This window comes from Struthio camelus, chromosome 12 (assembly GCF_040807025.1).
Source record: "Struthio camelus isolate bStrCam1 chromosome 12, bStrCam1.hap1, whole genome shotgun sequence".
NCBI lineage: Eukaryota > Metazoa > Chordata > Aves > Struthioniformes > Struthionidae > Struthio > Struthio camelus.
Genome location: NC_090953.1, coordinates 20,560,931 through 20,582,760, shown reverse-complemented (window position 1 = coordinate 20,582,760; position 21,830 = coordinate 20,560,931). Strand labels below are relative to the sequence as shown.

The 21,830-nt window shown below is 35.5% G+C and overlaps 1 protein-coding gene across 5 annotated transcripts in view; it reads left to right on the top strand.

Moving 5' to 3' along the window:
* The window catches only part of VPS13C (vacuolar protein sorting 13 homolog C), a 100,388-nt gene that overhangs the window by 28,909 nt on the left and 49,649 nt on the right, over window positions 1-21,830 (top strand). For 4 of the 5 annotated variants that reach the window (XM_068958197.1, XM_068958199.1, XM_068958196.1 and 1 more), the window contains 25 exons: window positions 997-1,189; window positions 1,358-1,472; window positions 1,802-1,938; window positions 2,655-2,781; window positions 3,407-3,524; window positions 3,977-4,106; window positions 4,459-4,537; window positions 5,513-5,652; window positions 6,188-6,341; window positions 6,754-6,830; window positions 6,944-7,003; window positions 8,706-8,859; window positions 9,906-10,022; window positions 10,609-10,712; window positions 11,699-11,866; window positions 12,640-12,944; window positions 13,165-13,312; window positions 14,136-14,244; window positions 14,702-14,829; window positions 16,718-16,874; window positions 17,640-17,719; window positions 18,345-18,404; window positions 19,585-19,744; window positions 20,796-20,912; window positions 21,457-21,560. In XM_068958197.1, the coding sequence (XP_068814298.1) occupies window positions 997-1,189; window positions 1,358-1,472; window positions 1,802-1,938; window positions 2,655-2,781; window positions 3,407-3,524; window positions 3,977-4,106; window positions 4,459-4,537; window positions 5,513-5,652; window positions 6,188-6,341; window positions 6,754-6,830; window positions 6,944-7,003; window positions 8,706-8,859; window positions 9,906-10,022; window positions 10,609-10,712; window positions 11,699-11,866; window positions 12,640-12,944; window positions 13,165-13,312; window positions 14,136-14,244; window positions 14,702-14,829; window positions 16,718-16,874; window positions 17,640-17,719; window positions 18,345-18,404; window positions 19,585-19,744; window positions 20,796-20,912; window positions 21,457-21,560 (3,241 nt within the window). The remainder of the gene's footprint in view (window positions 1-996; window positions 1,190-1,357; window positions 1,473-1,801; window positions 1,939-2,654; window positions 2,782-3,406; window positions 3,525-3,976; window positions 4,107-4,458; window positions 4,538-5,512; window positions 5,653-6,187; window positions 6,342-6,753; window positions 6,831-6,943; window positions 7,004-8,705; window positions 8,860-9,905; window positions 10,023-10,608; window positions 10,713-11,698; window positions 11,867-12,639; window positions 12,945-13,164; window positions 13,313-14,135; window positions 14,245-14,701; window positions 14,830-16,717; window positions 16,875-17,639; window positions 17,720-18,344; window positions 18,405-19,584; window positions 19,745-20,795; window positions 20,913-21,456; window positions 21,561-21,830) is intronic. The other variant, XM_068958198.1, reaches the window with a different exon arrangement.

Below are 21,830 nucleotides of genomic sequence, written 5' to 3'. Positions count from 1 at the left end.
AGTGTCTGGAAAATGAGTCTGTGCACTTTTCATGCTTTAATTTATATTTCCTTCCTCTTCTGACTTTGTGCATGAGCTCACCAGCTCAGCTGCTGACTCTTGAAATATGTTGGTGAAAACCATTTTGAGGAATATTAAAGGTGCGGCCTGAATGCTGCCCAAAAATAAAAAAAGGTTGAAAATATTTTACATAAATGCATGCCATATAATTGGCATGATTGAAACAGTAGAAAAGACACTTGCGTTGATTAGCAGTTTCTGAAAAAATGTAACCAGGCCATCTTAATGGAGCCATGATCTTAATTATGCCCAAACTGTGTTGCTCCCCAAAGTCAAGGAGGGGGGCGGAGAGAAGGGGTGGTCAAGGGAGTGAAGGAATTCTGGTTGTATAGACCCAGGACCATAAAAACGGTTGCTTATCTAATATGTACTTCTGAAGTTGAATGAAGTTTGTCTGGTTTGGGGGTGCTTGCGTGACTGACTTTCACAGGCATTTTACTGCTGACCCTACTTACCTTTGTTCCTAATGAACCTGTTCCTAATGAAGTTGACGGTAAAGAATTTCCATTTGCATCAAAGAGAGTGAGACTGTCCATAACTTGTTTTGAAATGAATAGGTAACAGTTAACATTACTACTCTTTATTTTTACCTGTAGTATAAATATTCTACCTCTCAGTTCTCTTGTAACTGATTCTCTTAATAACCCTTAATAAACTTGCGCTTGAAAGTTAAGTTGAGTCCGTTCTGTCCAGCTGACAGGACATAAAAAGAAAACATCACTGTTGTGTTGCTGTGAACAGCTTGCCTCCTATTTAATTTATTTTTCCTATTTATTATTGTAACTTTTTCTTAACTATGTGGTACGTTATTCCTGTGCAGCTAAGTTTGTTTTGTGTTTTCCTTTACCAAAGGTTTTCTAATCTTGTATGTCTTTCTCAGATAGAACTGTGTTCTGTGCTATAATTAAATAATATTTAAATATTTGTTATCTTTAGGGTGGAAGCAAAGCTTGAAAACTGGTATATTACAGGCCTGAGACAAGAAAACACTGTACCATCCCTTGTGGCTTCCATAGGGGATAAGAAGTCTTCTCTACTTAAGATAGAGTTTAATATAAACCCAGAGGATAGTACTGCTGACCAGAGTCTTGCAATTGAATCACAGCCGGTGGAAATAAAATATGATGCAGTGAGTAGTAACTGAAATAGAAACCTCTTCTGATTCTCCATTTCTTTCTTCTTTTCCCCCATGTTATTCTCACTGCTCCTGCTCTGTCAATTCGTGTGTCATATTTTGAAGTTTTTACCAAGTGAATTCTGTATGTATTGATAATTGTATCTTGTTCTTTCTTGTAAGAGAACAATAAATGCAATGGTAGAATTCTTCCAGACAAGTAAGGGAATGGATCTTGAAAGATTAACATCAGCCACGTTGATGAAGTTGGAAGAGATTAAGGAAAGAACTGCTACAGGTAGGATAATAATACCAATCGCATCTCTGAGGTGAACCCTTGAATATCTTAAAAAAAAATGCTAGGATTTCCAAAAAAGTTTTGATTGCCATCTGAATGGAGTGTAACGTTATAGGATCATATTCATAATCTTTTTTGTAAGCTTTTCTGACTTGGAGGGTTAGGGGATGTTTGGTGAGGAGGAACCTTCAGTTTCATGAGAAATCAGTAAAATATTACGCAAGATACATTATCTCTTGAATAAACAACACCTTTCTGTATTTGGAATGGAATAAATGTTTCACCTGTGAATAGGATGTCAATTCCAATGTCTCCCTTTTTTTTTGAAGGATTAGTTCACATTATTGAAATGCGGAAAGTCCTTGACTTGAAGATTAATCTGAAACCTTCCTACCTTGTGGTTCCACAGACAGGTTTCTACTATGAAAAATCAGATTTGCTTGTTTTAGACTTTGGTACATTTCAGGTATGTAAGAGGCTTCTTTTTTGAGCTCCAGAGAAGAAAATACTTTTTTTCTCTTGACATAGCTGTCATCTGGAACTATCTTGTTTCTGAAAGGCAAAGATGATCACCTGTGCCAATGGGGATTTATTTAAGATACTTGTTACAAAGTCATTTGGTCATTGGCAGTGGCATCAGGGTTCAGAGGTGTTAAGTTGTCTTTGTCTACTTCTACTTTCTTGAGTAAATGTTTTCATTGGTGATACAAGATCTTACTAGCTTACGATATAACATCTTTTCTTTCATTTGTTTGACAAGATGACAAGTGAACTTAATTTTTTGTGTTTTTCCTAAAATGGTAGCCTTTTATTAATATAAGGGAATGTAAAAAAAAAAACATTTTTTTTCTTTATTTGGAGTTTGAAAGATGAATCTCTTTTTCCTGTCAAGCTCAAAAATGGCATTTAACTTCATTTTAGTTGTCTGATCAAATGAATGTTTTACGTAGTCGTACACGAACAGTGAACTTGTTAACTAACAATAAGCTTATTTTTTGCATAATTTCAATTAAATGGATTGATAAAACTTGCAAAAACGTAATTTGCCTATCCTTATCGAGCAAAGTCTGAAATAAAGATCTCCTCTCCGTAAGAGTCAGAATCATCTTCCTCTTCACTAGAACTAATAGCATACATATGCAAGTTTTAGACTTAACTTTTTCGTGTCACTTATGTGTTTAGCTGAACAGCGTAAATCAAGGCAGTAGTCGAGCTTCTAGCTCTCCATCTTTAGAGGAGATTATGGACAAAGCTTACGACAAGTTTGATGTGGAAATAAAAAATGTGCAACTTCTTTTTGTCAGAGCAGGTAACAACATAATTGCTGTTTATTCAAAGTGTTAATTAAGGATACTTAAATGTAATAAGTATGTTTTTTTAAAGAAAAAAGGCAAACCAAAACTAGCACTAACTAAAGAGGTATTAAAACTAGCACAGCTAAAAGGATGTGCTTCTGGTATTAAACTGAATAATTTTCTTGTTAGTTTCTTTGAAAATGTCTGCTTGTTATTTTTAGCATGATATACCACTTCTATAAATGTGTGTTGCTTGCTAGCATCAAAGAACTGTTTTGTTTTTCTTAAGATGGAGGAAAATAAAGCTGGAATTGACTTTAATGATGCTTCATTTGGACTTAAGCTGTGCAGTCAACAAAATGCTTGATAGCTGTTGTATTTTATGATTTTTATGTCCAGATATGTCTTTTAGTATAGAATTGGGTTCAAGGCTGCTAAGGCAATTTTTTAGTAAAGGCTGTTGAAAATGTATTCAGAAGCTTTTAAAATACTTCACCCGAATGGTTCTAGTATTTACTGGTTTGAGTGGGTTCTTTGACGTTTTCTAGTGATGCTACTCAGTTACCTTCACATTATATCTTAAATAGAGCAATGAGCAAGCAATGCTTTTTTTCACCTAAATTGTCTAAACATTTGCAGGTGAAGACTGGAAGAAGGCTCGATTTCAGCATCCGTCAACTTTGCACGTCTTACAGCCTATGGATATCCTTGTACAGTTGGCAAAATCAATGGTTGAAAAAGATACCAGAATGGCCAAGTAATGTATTCATGTTGAGGACTTTTTTAATTACTTGGTATTTATAGAAAAGCAAGTTGTGATTTCCCTAAAGCTCCAATTACACCTTGGAATTTGAAGACATTAATTTTAGGTCCTTCTATAGGAAGGAAATGAAAGTAGCCTACTACTTTTTGGAAATTTTTTTTTTTTTTCAGTTGATCATTCCCTTGTCACCTCCATTGGTTACTGATGGCACTATTTGAGTCCAGCACCCGTTTTTAAATACAAAATAACGGGCTTTACTGTAATGCGATCTTTATATATGGGTGTAGATATTAATAAGATTTTAAATCAAGAATTGGTATATACTTGGAGATAATCAAATTTTTTGATTATGCTCACACTCAAAGGTTGCAAATGCTAAGTTTTAGTTCAGTTATCATTTTCTTTCTCATAATCTCTTTGTTTTTGTTTGTTTGTTTTCTTTTAAGGTTTAAAGTGTCAGGCGAGCTCCCTTTGGTACATGTCAGACTTTCTGACCAGAAAATCAAGGCAATTTTTGATCTGATTGATAGCATTCCATTACCTCAGAAGTCATCTATGTCAATTCCAAGCAGAAGGGTATGCTGGCGATAGGAAAAAAACTGAAATAAGAAATGATGTCATTAAACTATCGTTTTAAGATCAGTGTATTCCTGCTAACGTCTGTTATCTCCTCTTGAAATAAAACACGCAGCTGAGCTGGGCAAAATGTCTTCGTTATGACTTACCATGCTGGACTTGCTCAAACAAGGCTAGCTGGGCCTTTGTCATGGTGGCTTCAATATATGTATTGGCAAAACTGACCTTTCTAGGAAATATGAGGAATGCCGTGTGAAAGATGCATCTTCAGGTGAAAATATGAATGAACATTCTAGGCTATATAAGCTTTAAAATAGTGATTTTTTTTTTTCCTCCCCCCCCCTTTCTCTAGGTATCAGCTATTCCCACAATCTCTATTGTTAGCAAAGGCTTACTTAACACACCACAGTTGCTAGCAGACATAGAGTCAGGTAAGACATTACAGTTTTTGTTTGTTTGTTTTAAAGTAGAAAGCTATAATTTATGGAATAACTAAAATGTTCTGCCTAATGTTTATCTTAAAACATGTTATGAAGACAGTAGAGATGAGTATGATTATCTCTAACTTCCATTGCACAAGAAGACTTGATTGAGGAGCTGACGTTGCCTCAAAATACTAAACTTGCTTTTTTTAATAACAAACTACTTTTTTGAGATTAATTCACATTATGAAGTTCAAGATTAGCAGCCTCCCTAAATGTAAGTAGAGTGAGCTGTTAATAACTTTATTAGAAAGTTGTCAGCATACCAACTTAGTTATCCAGATGTCATGAGCTGCCTTTCAGAAAAGAGTATGAAGGAACCTATTATTTCAGAACTGACTTAAACATATTTAGCCAAATACTGATTTGCTGCTGCCCTTCAGGAGTTTGGGGAGGACATACGTCGGTTGTTTTGTATTGTGTTTGCCTTATGGCAAACAGGATGGGCATATGGAAGAGTTCAGCAATGTGTCTAAAAGATGTGTTTTTGCATAAGCAGTCAGCATATGGTAGAAACAGACAGTCCTGAGCATTGCTGGTAGTACTCTCCTTGAGTGTTTTGCATTAGCAAAGTTTTCCTGTATATAAAAATGCAGAACGAGGACAGCAAATGAATTGCTGAATTAATATTATCAATGTTTATAACTATTCTTCCCTATATGAATTTTTTAACTTCTAATGATACGACGAAACTCTATAGCTTTCCTTAATAGGGGCTTTAATTTTCTTTTTCTCCCCTTCACTGACACGTTTTCACTCAATGGGTAAGAAGGCAGTATAGATCTAAAAAGTATACTTTATCAGATTATGTTTAAATTGGTCAGTTGATTTAACGTTCTATTGGAAAGGGCAAGAGGGCAGGAGATTTGTGTCGATTTCTGGAAAATCCTTGTTAGTAAGGAGGAGGTCACTTCTGTTCTGTAGACTCTGAAGAAGAATATTTTGATGTTGAAGAAGGTTCTGAACCAACCAGCAGGTCTCTAATGAAAGAAGAAGAAATGAAAAATAAAGAACCTGTGAAAGAGGAGCTGACAGATCTTCATTTGAAGTTTGAAATTAAAGAGGTATGTCTCTTTTTAATTCTACTTTTACCATCTACATAAGGAATACTTAAAAATTACCTTATATTCTGTTACCAGTGTTCTCTAAGTTGGGCACACAACACATGACCGCTAGTAGAAAATATACACATACTGATTTAAAAAAAACCCTTTTTTTGGTACTGTCCGTCATTCTTCATCAGGAATACCTTAAATCATGATTTGAAAGAGGTATTGCAGTAGAAGAACAAAGTAAATGCCCAAGCAGGTCACTTACAAAGAGCAAACCCCGAAAGATTTCTGTGATACAAAATTCTCCCCCCTCCCACACCCAAATATTCATTACCATTTTTTTTTTTAAATATAATTTACACTTTAATTTAAAAAACAAATCGTTAAACCAAGCAAGGCATTAGTATTAGTGCTGTTGTGGTTTTTTTCTGGATGCTTTGTTTTGGTTTGTTTTTTTGTTTAGTTTTGTTTGTTTGGTTTTTTTTCTGTTGTGGTTTTAGGGATGAGAATACCAGATGGCATAACTCTGTATTTCTTGCTCGTCTAGGTTGTGCTAGAACTCACTAGGCAAAAGAAAACTGAGGAAACAATTCTTGTATTTGATGTAATGCGTCTTGGAACAGAAGCTACAATCAGAACCTATAATTTAGCAGCTGTATCTTATTTAAAGAAAATTGGCTTGGATTACTATGATGTTGGAGGTAATAGTAATGAAAGAGAAGCATAATACTACATATATATTAGTAGTTAGTCTGAAAGTGTTGCTCTGCTGTCTGTGTTCTCACTAAAATCCAAATACAGTGTTACAGATGCAATAGGTAGTGTGCAACTTTCCATTGGCAACAGTTGTCCCATGGGTACAGTTGGTATGTGTTGGCCTCCTACCTTAATGCTTATTAGATAATGAAGTAGCTTAGTGCTTAATCTTTGGATGCAGAATGGTTACAGGCTTGCCATTTTGGACTTAAAAATCAAAGAGAAACCATTGATTCAGATTCAGTGATGCAGCATACTTTAAAACACTGGGCAGAAAGTTAATTCCTTTCTTGGAGGCACACATTCTTTTGTGTTCTGACAGCCTAATTCTTGTGCATTTTGTGTGGTATGTTACAGGTAAAAAACCACCCCTTCATCTAATTAGTTCTTCAGATCAACCTGGCTTAGACCTTCTGAAGGTGGAATATATCAAGGTATATATAAAGTGTTATTTTTAAAGCATTCTTATACACTAAAGTCTTAAATCTGGAGAGTGCAGTGGCTGGTTTGAGTTACTGTTGACCTTCATGGTAATTATTATTTTCAGGCTGATAGAAATGGTCCAAGCTTTCAGACAACTTTCAACAACACTGAACAGATGATTCAAGTGAGTGGGACTTTTTTTTTTTTTTGGCTTACTTGTCTGTGTGGGTGGGTTTTGTTTTGTTTTGTTTTTGAGCAGGGAGGAAAAGAATTAAAAAAGCACTTGAAAATTTGTTATACCGCTTAATATGCAAGAGCAGAATTTTAATCTGTTTCTTAACAGTGGAGAAAAGTTGGGTAGCTAGCTCATGTGGATAAAATTCAAATAACGTAAGAATGCATCATCTTCCAAGATCACGTAGTTCAGACGCCTACTATGGAAAATGTAGTAGATCTAGCAGTCTTTCCCTTTCCCGGCAAATAATTTTATCTATTTTGTGTGAACTATGTGATCAGCGTTCTGTTGGCTAAATTTACTAAGAGTCTAAGTCTAAATCCATTTGAATGATCTTTTGGGGAGGGGCATATTCTAATTCTTCATGCAGAAATGTGAATCAGGAGCATCTTGTGATACTCCATTTTTCTTCCCATTGCTGCTATCAAGTTCTCTACAAGAATATACCTTTTATAAATTATTGCAGTATAGAGGTATGTTTTTCGACAGCCGGTACCTAACTTTTTAAATTCTGACTGTTGTACTAGTGCTGTCTCTTTGATGTCAGAGTTATCCTTCTAAGGGAAAATAGTATCTTGAGCAATTCTAAATACAAACTGCAGAGGGCCCTCAGTTTTCCTACCTTGAGGAGCAACGCTAAGAAGAGAAAGAAAATACTTCTCTCTGTGGTAGATATCTGCTACCCTTTATCAATATAACTTAATTTGAAATATTTACTTTGTGACTTTCTGGAAGATAGTTTGCTTGCCGTTTTTTGGTACGGTAGGACCGAAGACACTGAAATATTCCACTAGCTGCCTCATAGTTTTAGAGTATCAACAAGCTTCATCGGAAAGTCCAGTTAATACCGGAATCTTTTGGCCAAAGAAGGTACCTGAACCCCCAGCAAGGGATAATAGTTTTACTCTGGTGCCACTGAGGTGAATATATATGCTGAGTTGCCTGACTTAACCATGTGGGAGAATTCTGATGTCAGAGAATTTAACTTTCTCCACATCATTAGGTGTTCCCCATCAGGTCTTTAATAGGACTTTGCATTTGGAAGAATTGGATATGAACTCTCTTTTCCCAATTTTAAGCCCATTCTACTGGATAATAACCTTCCTTAAACGACAGGGCAAGCACTTATCCAAATTTTGGGCTTTTTTAGTGGATTTGTTGAGAAATGCCTCTATCCTGAATATCTGCACAGCAGCCACCTGTCACTTATCCTTTTACATAATGCTATATTATTGCAGGAGCATCCAAGAATGACTCTGGGTTTGTCAGAGCTTACTGTTTGAGAAGACTGAATTCAGTTTTAGATTAGGCCACTTTACTCTAGGTGTACCTCTTCTAATTAGTCATCTAAGAGATAAGCAGTTTCCCCTCTTACGGTTTTAATTTCATTTTGTATTATTTTGCTTTTGTACTGAGGAGATTATAGCTTAATAGTTACAGCAATTACATCTTTGTCAGGTTCACTTATTTTCTAAGCATAGCATTCTTCTGCTTTAGCGGAGGCTTTATCCCTGATGATTTGTTGGTGGTAACACATGCAGTTTCTTGTTTCTCAGAAATTCTTGTGCTTAGTGGGTGCTTTCCAGTCTCAATCCAGCTGTTTTGCTTGTAAGTTACTTTTTTGTGATACAGAGTCTCATGTTTTCAACAGGTAGCCTTTTCATCATTAAACCTTATGCTGCATACAGAGGCCCTTATGTCTGCTGTCAGTTTTCTAGCAGCTGTTATCCCATCAGGCAATGGAAGTAGTAGAGACAAACCAACTAAAGAAGAAAAGCAAAAAGATGACACTAGATTAAAGAAAGGTACAGTTGATGTTTTACAGAGAACTTAGGACTAACCTTATTAGCTTTGAAGGGTGGAGTGAGGATCTAAGCTCATGTAACAGAGTGGTTCTCACAGGCTGGAGAATTGATTTCAGAAAATAATAAATGAAACGAAGTTTTTTGTTATAAGTGACGTCTTCAAGTGAGCTTTCTATTCTCGTTTCATTGCCCTTTCAGACGTGAATTCGAGTAAATGACATTTCTGCCAGTCTAGAGGACTTAAACAGCAGCATGGGTCTCAGTGTTCATGGTAAAATGAAGGAAAGAAACAATAGTTTGATTAATTTTGCCTTGTTATTGAACTAGACCATTTAAATGTACTTTCAAAGAAGGAATTGAGTCCTTTGGCAGCCTAATGAAAATCTTGCTGTTCCTGCAGCACTGAAACAAAAATTTAAATAAATCTTGAAACAATTGGTGCAAAGGGAGCTACTGTACTTCTCTTAACATTGTATGAAATTAAAGGATCAGACCAGCTGAAAGTGTGGTATCCTAATGAAGAATGATTTGAATCACTTAAGTTTACATCACCCGCTCTGATTCTGCAGCCTAGAGGAAAAGCTGCTGTGTACAATTTAACAAAACTCATAAAACATTTAAGCTGTTAGATTGACACTTAACTCTGCTACCTTTGGCTAGTGAAAATGTAGACCATCAGTGAGGTCTGGTGGCTTCTGACCTTTTCTCTGTAGATAGCTTGACAGCTGGTGCCTCACTTCATCTTATTCTCCCCAGCCCTGCCACTTCTTGTGGGGGGGGTTCTAAATAGGGACATAGCACTTGAAGGGAGTAGTATCGAGTGTAGAAGTATAAGCCAATGCAGACTTTATACTCCTGCATGTAAAGCTGCCTTAAGAGAGGAGCTTGTAGCTTAAGATGGAATATTACAGGCTCTGTCTTGCTAATGGTAATGAAAGAAACTATAGGAAACGATACTGAGTCATCTGTATACCAAAAAACCCCAAGTCAAAACAGCCACCCTGATGTTCTCAGGATTTTAAATTGTCTCTCCCTTTCTTTTCTAGTAGCTAGAATTTCTAAGGATAAAGATGTCTTTGACTTCAAACTTTTTGCCAAGCTGGATGCTCTCTGTTTAAATATTTGTGATGAAAAAAAGAACATTGCAGAGATCAAGATACAAGGTATTAAATTCTTTGTTAGTAATAACTGATCTTATAGTTCAGTTTCAAAGCAAGTACTAGTAGTTGGAGTAGAAGGCGTTTAAGGTGAAATTCTTCAACTTCTATCTATCTTGCTTTCTGGACGAAATGGCTTGTGGGGTGTTTTGTTTTGTTTCCCAAGTCTGTCTGTCTTGTCTATCGTAACGTGTTGGCCTTCAGCTATAAAAACATACTTTTTTTGTTCTTAAGTTATATAATTAGGTTCATATTTTAAAGGGGATGAATATGATTATGGGTAACTATTGTACTAAGCTTTGGATATTTTTTCCATGTCCCTGAGTTATGTAGGATATTTTAGAGCTGTTTTCTTTTGGTTTTGAACTCTTAGGGTTTGCTTAGTTCTGTTTCCCTCCCATGGAGCTGTCAATAATTTAGTGTGAGAGAGGAAGTTTGACTTATAAATTTGGCTATTGCTGCCAAAGCTCGTTTTAGTATGAGTATACATATAATGTGTAATATGGTTTATGAAGTCATGTAATGTACTTGCACAAAATTAAATTCTATTTCTATTATGCAGTACTGCCATTTCTCTCTTTATACTGTGCAGGTCTTGACTCATCTCTTCTACTTCAGCCAAGTCACACTGTGCTCTTTGCCCGACTTAGAGACATAATTGTCACAGATGTTGATTCAGGGACCCTTCATAAAAAGGTACTCAGCTACAAGGCTTTAATTTTTACCTCGCTCTTGGTTAATTTTTTTATGTATGAAAGTGAAATGTAATGCTCGTTATCTTATTCGACTCTTCAAAAATACTTGATTTGACGCAGTATTTTAGGGTGCAGTTCTACTGCTGCTAAGGTAAAGGGAAATAATAGTTTCCTTCTACTTGCTTTGCTGTGCTCCTCTTTACCTAGCCCCGTAAGTATGTGAATTGCTTTCTGTGCGTTGTGCCTTGTTGGCTTATGTTCAACTTCACGTCGCCTGTTCCCTTCAGGTTCTTTCCAGCAAGGCTGCTATTCAGCCAGCCTGCATTGATGTGTTACTTTTCTGCACCCTTAAACTCTGTGCTGCAATGTAATGTTACCAAAATATGTTGTTTTTCTCGTTTAATTGGAGCAAAAAGGAAGAAAATATAGGGAATGGATTTGATCAACGGTAGGTAAAGGTCTAATTTGCATAAGGTACATGAACTTTTTTTGTGCCTTGAATTATAAATATTCCAACCACTAGACAATAAAAAATTCTAAGTTCCTTCTTCTTAATATGTTTTTTTCCATGGAACTCTTTGAATTTCCATACTGAAAAAAATAAAAAACTTTTCCGCAGTAAAGATTAGATTTCTGGGCTTGCTCAGAATGTATGAGTAAGGAATATACTTTATCTCAATTGGATTGAATTGCTGTGGTGGTGTCTTGCAGTCAGAGGTGATCACTGAAGAGGCTATTTTTTCCCCCAGTTCAAAATTCAAATGAGTACTTCTTTCCAAATAAGATAAATACTGAAGCATGATTTTCACGTTAGAATATTGTATGTTCAAACATTAAAATTACATATCTAATTTTTACATCTGATACACTGATAATATGTTTTGGGTTTGTGTGATTGTTTTATTTTTATGTTGAGAATCTTTTTAGAAACTCCTGATGGCAAAATGGTTGTCAGGAATTTGTTTGCTACTCCGTTTCTCTTTCTAGGCAGTATCTATAGTAGGAGAAGAAGTTTTCAGTTTCAATCTGACATTATATCCATATGCTACTGAGGGAGATGCCTATGCTGATATGTCAAAAGTGGATGGTACTGTATCTTTGAAAGTAGGCTGTATTCAAATAGTGTACCTTCACAAATTTCTCCTGTCTCTTCTGGTAAGATTTTTTTTTTTCTTTATATGTTTTTATGCTTGCTTCTTGAGCTAGTTTTCCTTGTTTGCATCCTTAATACAAGTGGTAACTAAAGTTTCCAAAAGAAAAAGGAGAGTCTTATTTTTCTCTATACTATTTAAAAACTCAGATAAAGTAAGCTTTCTAACTGATTTAAATTTCACAAGATAACACTGTGCAAGTATGTGTGGCTTTTTTACCCCTTTTTCTGAAATAAGGAAAAGTTTACTGTTAGGTGTATAGTTTTGTAATCTTTGGGGAGGGGGCATGCAGAAACAAAACTAAGTTAATTACAAAAAATAAAGTTCATCACAAACATCTGAGCTAACTTCAGAGGCAGATCTTTCTGTGAGGTTAGATGCTTTGAGGGCAGAAGGCAAAACATGCAAACTAATCACTGTAAATGTCTCTACCTTTGTCAGGTATCCTAGTGTTGACTTTTCTCATTGTTATTTACTGGAGGCGAGGAGGGACTCTAAAAATAAGCTAATGAGTTAAAGGGATATTGAGCTAATAGGGGAAAAAAGAGAGAGTTTAAAAACAGTGAAATCTGTGTTTTGGTTTTTGCGTTTTTTTTTTTTTTTTTTTAAATAACAGGTCATGACAGATGTCATTCGGTTTTTGTTCTCACAAAAAATTAACACAACAGGAAGCCCAATTTGATACTGATTTTGGTGGTTATAAAATGAGAGAACAGTTAAGAATAAAAAAGCTGTTTACAGCCAATTCTTTCCTTTCTCTTCAACTGTTTATTACAGACTTTTTTAAACAACTTTCAAACAGCTAAGGAGGCACTGAGTGCTGCTACAGTCCAAGCTGCAGAAAAGGCTGCTACCAGTGTAAAAGACCTGGCTCAAAGGAGTTTTCGACTTTCAATGGACATTCACTTGAAAGCGCCAGTTATTGTCATTCCTCAGTCCTCGGTTTCCCTTAATGCTATAGTAATAGATCTTGGCTTGATCAAGGTTCAGAACCAGTTTAGCTTGGTGTCTGCAGAAGGCAGTTCGCTCCCTCCAGTCATTGATAAAATGGATGTGCAGCTGACACAGCTGAAACTGTCTAGGTAAAGTGCATATTAGTACATAATATTACCAATTAGTTAAGGTGTTAATACTCTGTAAGATGTTAATCTACTTGTTTAGAAATTCTATTTGGTGACAGAGTCAAATACTTCATGTTAAAATACTAACCTGTTACCTGAAGGGCAAATAAATGTAGCCCTATGTAAAATATGAGTTGTAATTTTTTTTTTTTGCAACATGTGCAAATGTTTTTTTGTTCAGGGCCACTATGGAGACAGGTTTGTCACATCCTGACATTCAAATACTTCATCCTATCAATTTGAGCCTGACTGTGAATCGAAATCTAGCTGCAGCTTGGTTTCACAAAAAACCAGTGGTGGAGATCATAGGACACCTGGATAAAATGAATGTAAGTCTTGCAAAAAAAAAAAAAAGAAGGTGATGAGAAGCTCCTTGTAATACTGAATGTAATACTCACCTTGGTATTATTTCCTGGATGCAGAGGTGGAACAAGTTACTGATCTGTTAGTAATTGTTGAGTGCGTTTCAGTTATGTCAGCAGGTTTAATCTATCTATATAAATGTAGAAATCTGAAAGTGTCATTAAAAAAAAAAAAAGAAACACCTCAAACTCCTGTGTACATTTATTAAACCATGAGATACATAGAAGAAAAAACGGCAAGGGATGTCAAGGAGTCTTGTTTATCTCCTGCCATAAAGCAGGACCAGCTTGCATCAATGTTACGATTGTTAATTCCACAGCTTGAAGGGGGGAAAAAAAAAGTATCGTCTTTAGATGAATTCAGGTCTTTACAAGTATTTGCCTCAGTAACTCCAGCTTTATAACTTCTTATCCCCCTTCAATGAGTTCAAGTTAGTTGCCTTTTGTGGAAATTTATACTTTGAAATAAAACGCTAGATGCATCTCTATAAAACTGAAAATAAAATGCCATAATGTCGTATGTTATTCATAGTGAAGTCATAAAAGCATAGATAGCTGTAACTAAAAGCTGCTGTATAGACTGATACTTTTTCAGTTTCAGAAGCCCTGACCTTTAAGTGGTTAAAAGAATTTCATTATTTGTGTTACGTTCTTAAGTGACACTGCTGCTGACAAAAATTATTGTAAATAAGCATTCCTTTTCTTGCCAGAAAACATTGTTCTGCTATGCTAGCTAGAGAACAGTTTAAGGAACAGCTTTTTCTGAGAACTGCCATTTACTGTTTTGTAGATTGTTGTAAATCAAGAGGATTTGAATATCTTTCTCAAAGTGTTGACGGAAAACCTTGGTGAAGGAGAGGAAAAGCAGAGTCAAGCAAAACCCGTGCTGCAAAAGGAAGGTCAAAGATGGGATTTGTCTTTAATGTTAAATAAGTTAGCTTTCAGGAATAATGAAAAGCATTTATTTTTTGGAAGGCAAGCTTAAATCTGACAGTGCGACACACAAGTGATAAATTCTCCCTTCCCCCAGCCCCCCCTTTTTTTAATCTTGCAAGGATGCTGTTCCTACTTTTATGCTTCAGAAAGTGAAAACACTTCAAGATAGGATTTGGTAATCTTGTTAAACTGAAGTCATGAACATAGATAGACACTACCATCTGAATAACTTGCTGTTTGTTACCAGAATACATTTCCACTTCCTGCTCTTGAGTTCAAAGCTCATTTTGTAGAAATTTTGCTAGCTTTTCTCGGGATGCTTTAAGCCATCTAAATGAATAAAAGAATTGCATGTGTTTCTTGTGCTACCCAAATTGTAGCAATGCTTCTTGAAGCTAATCTGTTTCTTGAATACTTCAGGTAAAACCAAAGAAATAGAGAAATTTGTTTTGATGCAAGATAAGAGTGTTCCAGAAGTGCCTGAAAAGAGAAAAGGAATGTTAAATGAAGATGTAATCAATATACTGCTTAATTTTGAAATCAAAGAGGTATTTATCCCACCGAAAAATGTATGGTTTCTGAATCTAGCACTCGCATCTTTTTTAGAACAGATGAGCTATCTGTTCAGGGATCCCTTTAAAGATGAGGGGTATTCATCAAACAAGGAAAAACAAATTTTTTTTAGCTGTTCTATCATAACCTAGCCTTAATCTTTTATAACACTGTCTAATGTTCTTTTTAGTAACAAAAGGGGTAAAATTAAGCAAGAACTAGATTTTTTTTTTCCGTAGAGATACCTAGAACCTCACTTTTATTCTTAGCAAAAAATTGGGAAAATGCACAAGCCATCAAGTAACAAAGATGTTTATGCATAAGAAATTACCCAGGTATCTTCTTTCTTTGAAGATATCTGTGGTATTTAAACGTGAAGAGCTCTGCATGGCTTTTGGGGAAGGAGGGAATGGGCTGACCAAACAGCCTAGGTATGCAGTTTACTTTATGTAACTGATTTTTCTGGTGCATAATTGTAATTTAAATTTCTGTAGATGTTTTTGTTCAGTAGTAAATCTGAGTTTCTCTTTCTTTAAACCAAAAAAACCTACTTCCAAAACCAAAACAATGCTATTGCTGAATGAGAGATCGACTCAGACTAGAAACTTCCCCCTGTCCCTAGCAACCAGGAGAGCATAGTCTGAGTGATGTGAAATTATCTAATAAAACTTAAGTTTAAGAGCATTAGAAATGTTTGTACCCCAACTGAAGCATAGACAAGTTACAAAAGTTGGTAACACCCAAGGTTACTGGCTTTTCCAGGGCAAAAGGTACAAGTCTTGCAGAATTGCAGTTGTTACGAACAAGGTGCCTTGTCAACAATTGTCACATAGTTATCCAGCTAGTACCATCAATATCTCTAGCACCTGCCATTTCTTTTGGAGCTGCTCTCTTAGCTGTGAAGAATGTCTTAATGGTAGGAATGAGGCATATTATAGCCTAGCCCATAGTCCGAATCTTTTTCTTATTTAACATATCTTATTAATAATTTTATGTATTGTTTACTCTGAAGTTTCGCACATATCACGTTGAAATACTTAAGCTAGAGATTGCATTGTCTGTAGGCTACATATACTGGTTATTAAGGTGACACGATGATAATTGGTATACAAAGAATATGCCATACAATAATGCAGACAAAGTGTTGCGAAATGTCTTTGAATTTTCTGTGTGGTAAGTTGTTAGTTTGACGACACCATTTTTGTTCCAAGAAATAGAAGGCGATTGCTTCATGAAGTAATTGAAAATTAAAATTTCCACAGTAGTTATATTTAGTTCTTCTGCTTTTTTTCCCCACGTTCATTTAGAAACAAAGTTTTTTTCCCTTTTTCAAAATCCTAGTCAGTGTAAGGCATGAAGTGTTCTAAAAATGCAGAAATGTAATGCTGGAACACTTTTCACCTCCTCTATTAGGAGTTGTTATTTGTATACTTGTCAGTTATCCAAAGATTTAATGACACTGATCTCCGTTCTCCACTGCCTGCCCTTCCAGATAAATATAATTTCTAGTAACTGTTCTCTGTGTATTCCAACTCTGTGTATATAGATAGCACTGTGTAGCATCCTAATCTGAAGGTGAAGTTTTACTGCTAAATCAACAAAGTGGAATTCTAGTCAAATCACTAGACTTGAGGGTTTTTGTAGTGTTGTTTTAGGAGTTAAGAAGTGATTGCTCTGCTCCATTGCTCTTCTAAGAAGAATAGAGGAAAAATCATATTTAAAATACTGTAGTTTTAGATCCTATTTGTATAAAAAAGCAAAATGTCAAGGCTTATATTGCTTTGAAGCATAGTGGAGGACGTAATTCCCAGTTATAACTGCATGCCGTAATTTCTGGACAGCTTCACTAAAGTTACTGAACTTCTTTCCGTTTCCATATTCAAGGTTGTAATAACTTTGATGAAGCAGGTCCAGAAGGAGAGATATCCGTTACATATTCTAACTGTGCTACAGCTTGGAACTGAAACCAGAATTAGAAATCATGATTTAACTGCAGCAGCATATCTGAAAGCAATTACCATGAGGTGCCTTGAAATAACTGGTAAGTATTCTGTATAACTCAGTACAGTGAGTGCAGTCAACTTCTACGGCAAGAGGGCAGCATTGTCAGAAATAACGTTTAAAAAAGCTGGGGGAGGGAGATGTTATGTCCGACGTTAACATAGTGTCACTGCCCTTCTTCTTGATTCAATACATCTATTTTACATGATAACGAGTTTTACTGCAGTTGCTGGAGTTAGCTTGAGTTAATTTAGTTGAGGTAGTTGCCTACTTTGAATAGGAGTGACTATTCTGGGAAGCGTTCTACCTGTTCAGAGTGTTTTGAGCAGTGACTAAATTGCTGCAACTTTGAGTTCTGCATACGTGCTTTATTACTAGTTCCAGCAGCACTGGAAAATCAGCAGATACATCCTTGATAGGTCATGTCATAATTCAGTGTGATGTTGAAGTGATGGTAACTGATACATAACTAATAGCTGATAAGTAACTAATACATAGCAGTGTATTAAAACAGAGAAGTATCTTACCAAGTTTTATGTAAAGCGAACAATAGGAATGTAAATAACTTTCTAGTCTTGAATCTTCTTTCATGACTAAGATAAATTTTGTTTTGACTTGTTTAAATAAAGAAGTGAATACAGCATTTCACAAGATAATTCTTCATCTGCAGCTTCTAAATGAAAAGAGCTGTTTGACTTCACTATTTCATCAAGGATAGTATACAATGGAGAATTAACATGGAATCAAGTTGTGAACAGAAAGACTTTATAATAGAAGTATCAGTAACTTCTTTCTTTATTTACAGACTCAAAAGGAGATCCACTTTGTATTATTAATTCTTCGAGTGAGACTGGTGAACATCTTCTAAAAATGGAATACATTAAGGTTTTGATACCTTTCAAATAAGATTGCATGGGGAGTAGAATAAGGTTTCTGTACTTAGCCTATGTTAAAGGATGTTTTTTGTTCTGTTTTCTGCTTGTTTTAAAGGATTTAGGACTATAGCTTATCAAGGTGGTCTTCCTAATATCTGTTCGCCTATGTAATGTAAATGGCCCTCTACCAGTGGTAAAAGTAGCATTTGAGGAAGGATATGTTAGTAGATAAATATTTAAAGAAGAAAAATAGATTATCCTTCGGAAAGTGCGTGACTACTTGGGAATCTGATAGATCTCAGGACCAGTGAGCTATGCTTTTTTTCCTGTTTTTCTTATCTGTAACAACATTATAAGTTAACTTGTTCTGAAAAAATTCTAAGAGCAAATTGATCCAGTTTAAATGGATTGCAAGTAAGAGAAATTTATAACTGGCCGGTTGAATTTTTGCAACTATAAAATGTCACTTAGCAAAACACGGTCAGCCCTGTTTCCGTTTGCCTCAATCGTATGCTTCAGACAACTTTGTCTTCAGGGTTCATCACTTTCCTTTGGTTTCTTTTGCAATGGGAAAAATTAATTCCAGTTTTTAAAGTAAAGACTGATTGTGTGCTTGGGCTTTTTCCCTTTGTTAGGCTGATGCTGATGGACCAGATTTTGTTACTACGTACAGAAGCACCAAGCAAACCATCAATGTAAGTACAGGAACATATTTCATAAACTTTTTAGGCTTCTCAAATAGTAATAGCTGTATCAACTGATTTGTTGCCTGTTTAATGCACACTGAAGAAAAAAAAAAAAAAAACCCAAACTCTGACTTCCTAATCTATGAAGCTTTCTGTTTTATATTTATCCATTTCAAAGAGAATTTTTAAGAAAAGGTGATTTTTACAGACGTACTTAGCACTGATGCATTAATTTTAAATGGAAGCTGTAGGTTTTTAGGTGCTTAAATTTGCAAAGGACGTATTTATAATTGAAGCCTGTAGTATACGTGTTATTTCTGGAGTGGTAAACTTGTCAGCATATGAGATGAGGGCCTTGTGTTGCAGAGCTTGACAGTTCCTAAGCGGAATTGTGATGTGAGGTGATGCATCAGACTAGCATCCTCAGAGGTGATGTGTTTCATCAGTGTTCTTTCTACTTCTCCCAAGGTCAGCTGTTTGTGTGTAATTTTCCATTGTGTCTCAGTGTCTTCTGAAGCAAGCAGGTTATTCTGCAAGCTATGGGAATTGTTGGTTTTAAAATGGATCCTTTAAAGCAGTAGTGAGTGGTGGGTAGAGCTTGCTTCTTGACAAACTCTGTCACGTGGGATTTGAAGTGGTTGAACTACTTTAGTGATAGTGAGGAAAGCTGACATCCCTTGATATATCAGCATTTACCAAGAGTTGCTTCAGCCTGGGAGAAGACTGATAGCTGTTGATAGTTTTCAGTGAGCTAAGGTACAGAAGTTGATATTCATGTGTTTTCTGACTGGAAGTTTTGAATTTGGTATCTTGTTATATGGCACCTACTTAAGTATCTCTACACATAGTCCTGAAGATGTCAGCTGAAGTGCTCCGTAGTCATAGTTCATGGTGAAATACAGCAGAATTAAGAGAAGTTTCCGAAAAAGCTTATTCATGTTACATAGCAGTTTTTTAGATTGGCATAGTTGCTCTGTATCTGTTTTAAGCTTCCATTCCATAGCGCTCTCTCCTGCTCCAGGGTCTCTGCATGGTATGAAGTTGACGAGGAAAAGGGCGAGATATGTGTGAAATGAGCAAGGCACTTTTTTGCTCTCAGTTCCATGAGAGTAACTTCAATTTGTTATACAAAAGGCCAGTAGAAAATATTAAATAACAATGTTGCCTTATCTCTTTGCCTTTGTTTTAGGTTTTCTTCTCGTGTTTGGATGTAGTACTTCACACAGAGGCTTTACTTTCCATCATGAGTTTTCTCACATTCAGTGTTCCATCAGGTGGCCTTCCCAATCCTGATAAAGCATCAGATCGCAAATCTCAAGTAGAACAGGAAGAAAGTACTCTCAGACCAGGTAAAGAGGTATTAGAAATGCCACACTTGAGTAGATAAACAGCATCTAGCCTTTGCTTTTGAAGCATACTGCTTCAGGTGACTGCATTGCAGTCTATTTGGTGAAACAGAATGCATGCGCAATTGTGTGTGGGAGAAAATAATCTAATATTGTGTCTAGAGTTAGTGTTTGGAGAGGTCACATATTTTGGCTGATATGTATGTTGCTTAATCCCACAAATTCTCTTTACTCCATGTATTTCTTTTTTCCTAAATAGTAGGCCAACTTTTATAACGCAAGTTGAATAAAAGATGTTGCAGTAAACACTATAAACTACCAAAGCCTTTCCAAAGAATCAGTGTCACAACTTTATTGCCTTTTAGTCGGAAGGACTGTAAGAGCGCTTACGCTAATTAAACAACCAGTCTTGAGACATGAAAGTGCAAAAGGAAGTTCTAAACTGTCCCCTCAATATTGTATTTGTTTCAGCAGTGGGGATCTGCAAACTTGAAAATACGAGCTTTTTTTATGGAAGCTCCTTAAGGATGTTTGGTTGTGTTTGTGTGGTTGATTTCTGTGTTTCTGTTGTTGTTTGTGAAATTCAAATTTTCTAATCCTAACTGAGTTTGCAGTGGCTTCTTGTTGTATTTTGCATTCTGCAGCCACCTTGGATTTTGTGCTGATTTTTTTTTCTTTCCTGAATATGCCTAAATTAGCCTCACTAATGAAGAAAGGGACACTAACCACGTGAGACAGCCTTTCAAATAATGAAGTGTACACTGTATTCAGGGTACTGTTGCCTGCAAACTGAAAATTAGGTATTAATGAGGAGAAAGTATTCAGTCTTAATTGCTGTTTGCCTGCATTAGTTGGTGACTGTTGTGCCAGAAAAATACGACTGCGTTAATAAAGGCTTACTTAACTTCATGTCTAATAATTAGTATTAACTTTTTAAAGAATAGCTGCAGTTTGTTTTTGAACAGTTCATATATGCACAAAACATAAATAAAGTAAATTTGGCTTTAAAACTTAAACGTGGCTGTAACTTATGTCACTTTTGTTTACCATTCAGTGTCTAGTAATGCAACCCATGATGATATATATGAATTGAAACTCACTGCAAAGCTAAATGCATTCACTATCTCTGTTTGTGATCAGACCTATAGAATTGCAGACATTAGAATACAAGGTAAGAGTTTTTAAAATATTTTGACTAGTCGATAATAGTGAGCAATACTTGTTGTTCCTCTCTCCCCTCGACGCCGCTTTTGAAAAGCTAATGCATACAATGTATATGTGTTTCTTTGAATGCATTTTAATTTTATAATATGACTGCAGTTAGTTAATAGCCAAAGTACCTATGAGAGGAAAAAAAGTTTGATTTTAAAAAAGGAGGTGGGGGAAGGCAAATCATTTCTGAATAGATTAAAACTATGGTGCTTGTCTCCTAACTAACACAGACTTATATTTTTGAATAGTTATATTCTAGATAGTGTCAAACTTGGGCTGTAGATCTAGAGTCAATTTAAGTTAGCAGTGATTCATATGCAGTAAGATCAGAATTTATTTCTTGGGCTTAGCATTAGTTGTTAAACCGCATAGTTCTCGATTCTAAGCAATTCTTGTTCTTTGTATTCAGTTACAAATATTGCTTCTTTCTTAAAAATGCTTACTTAATAGAATGCTCCTTAATAAATTGTTACCTATCTTCTCTTCTTTTCATCCAAAATCAGGAATGGATGCCTCTGTAGCTATGAAAACTAAAAAGATAAAAGTGTTCTCCAGACTTGAGGACATTGTAATAACAAATGTTGATCCAAAGACAATCCATAAAAAGGTGATGTGCTACCTAGATTATTTTAAAAAACAAGCAACAAATCTTAAAATTATTTGCTGTGTTTTGTAATACCAAGTATGATGTAATGCTTCGAATATTAAGCAAAATTTCAGTGGTTAAAAATTCTACCTTAGTGATGAAAAACATACTTCCATTCAATATCTTGTTCTTCTTGATCAGATTTGCATCTGTGTTTTTTTTATTCTGATGAGGAGCATAAATATAAAATGGACTACAGCTAACCAACTGAGATAAGGCATACCATAAAAT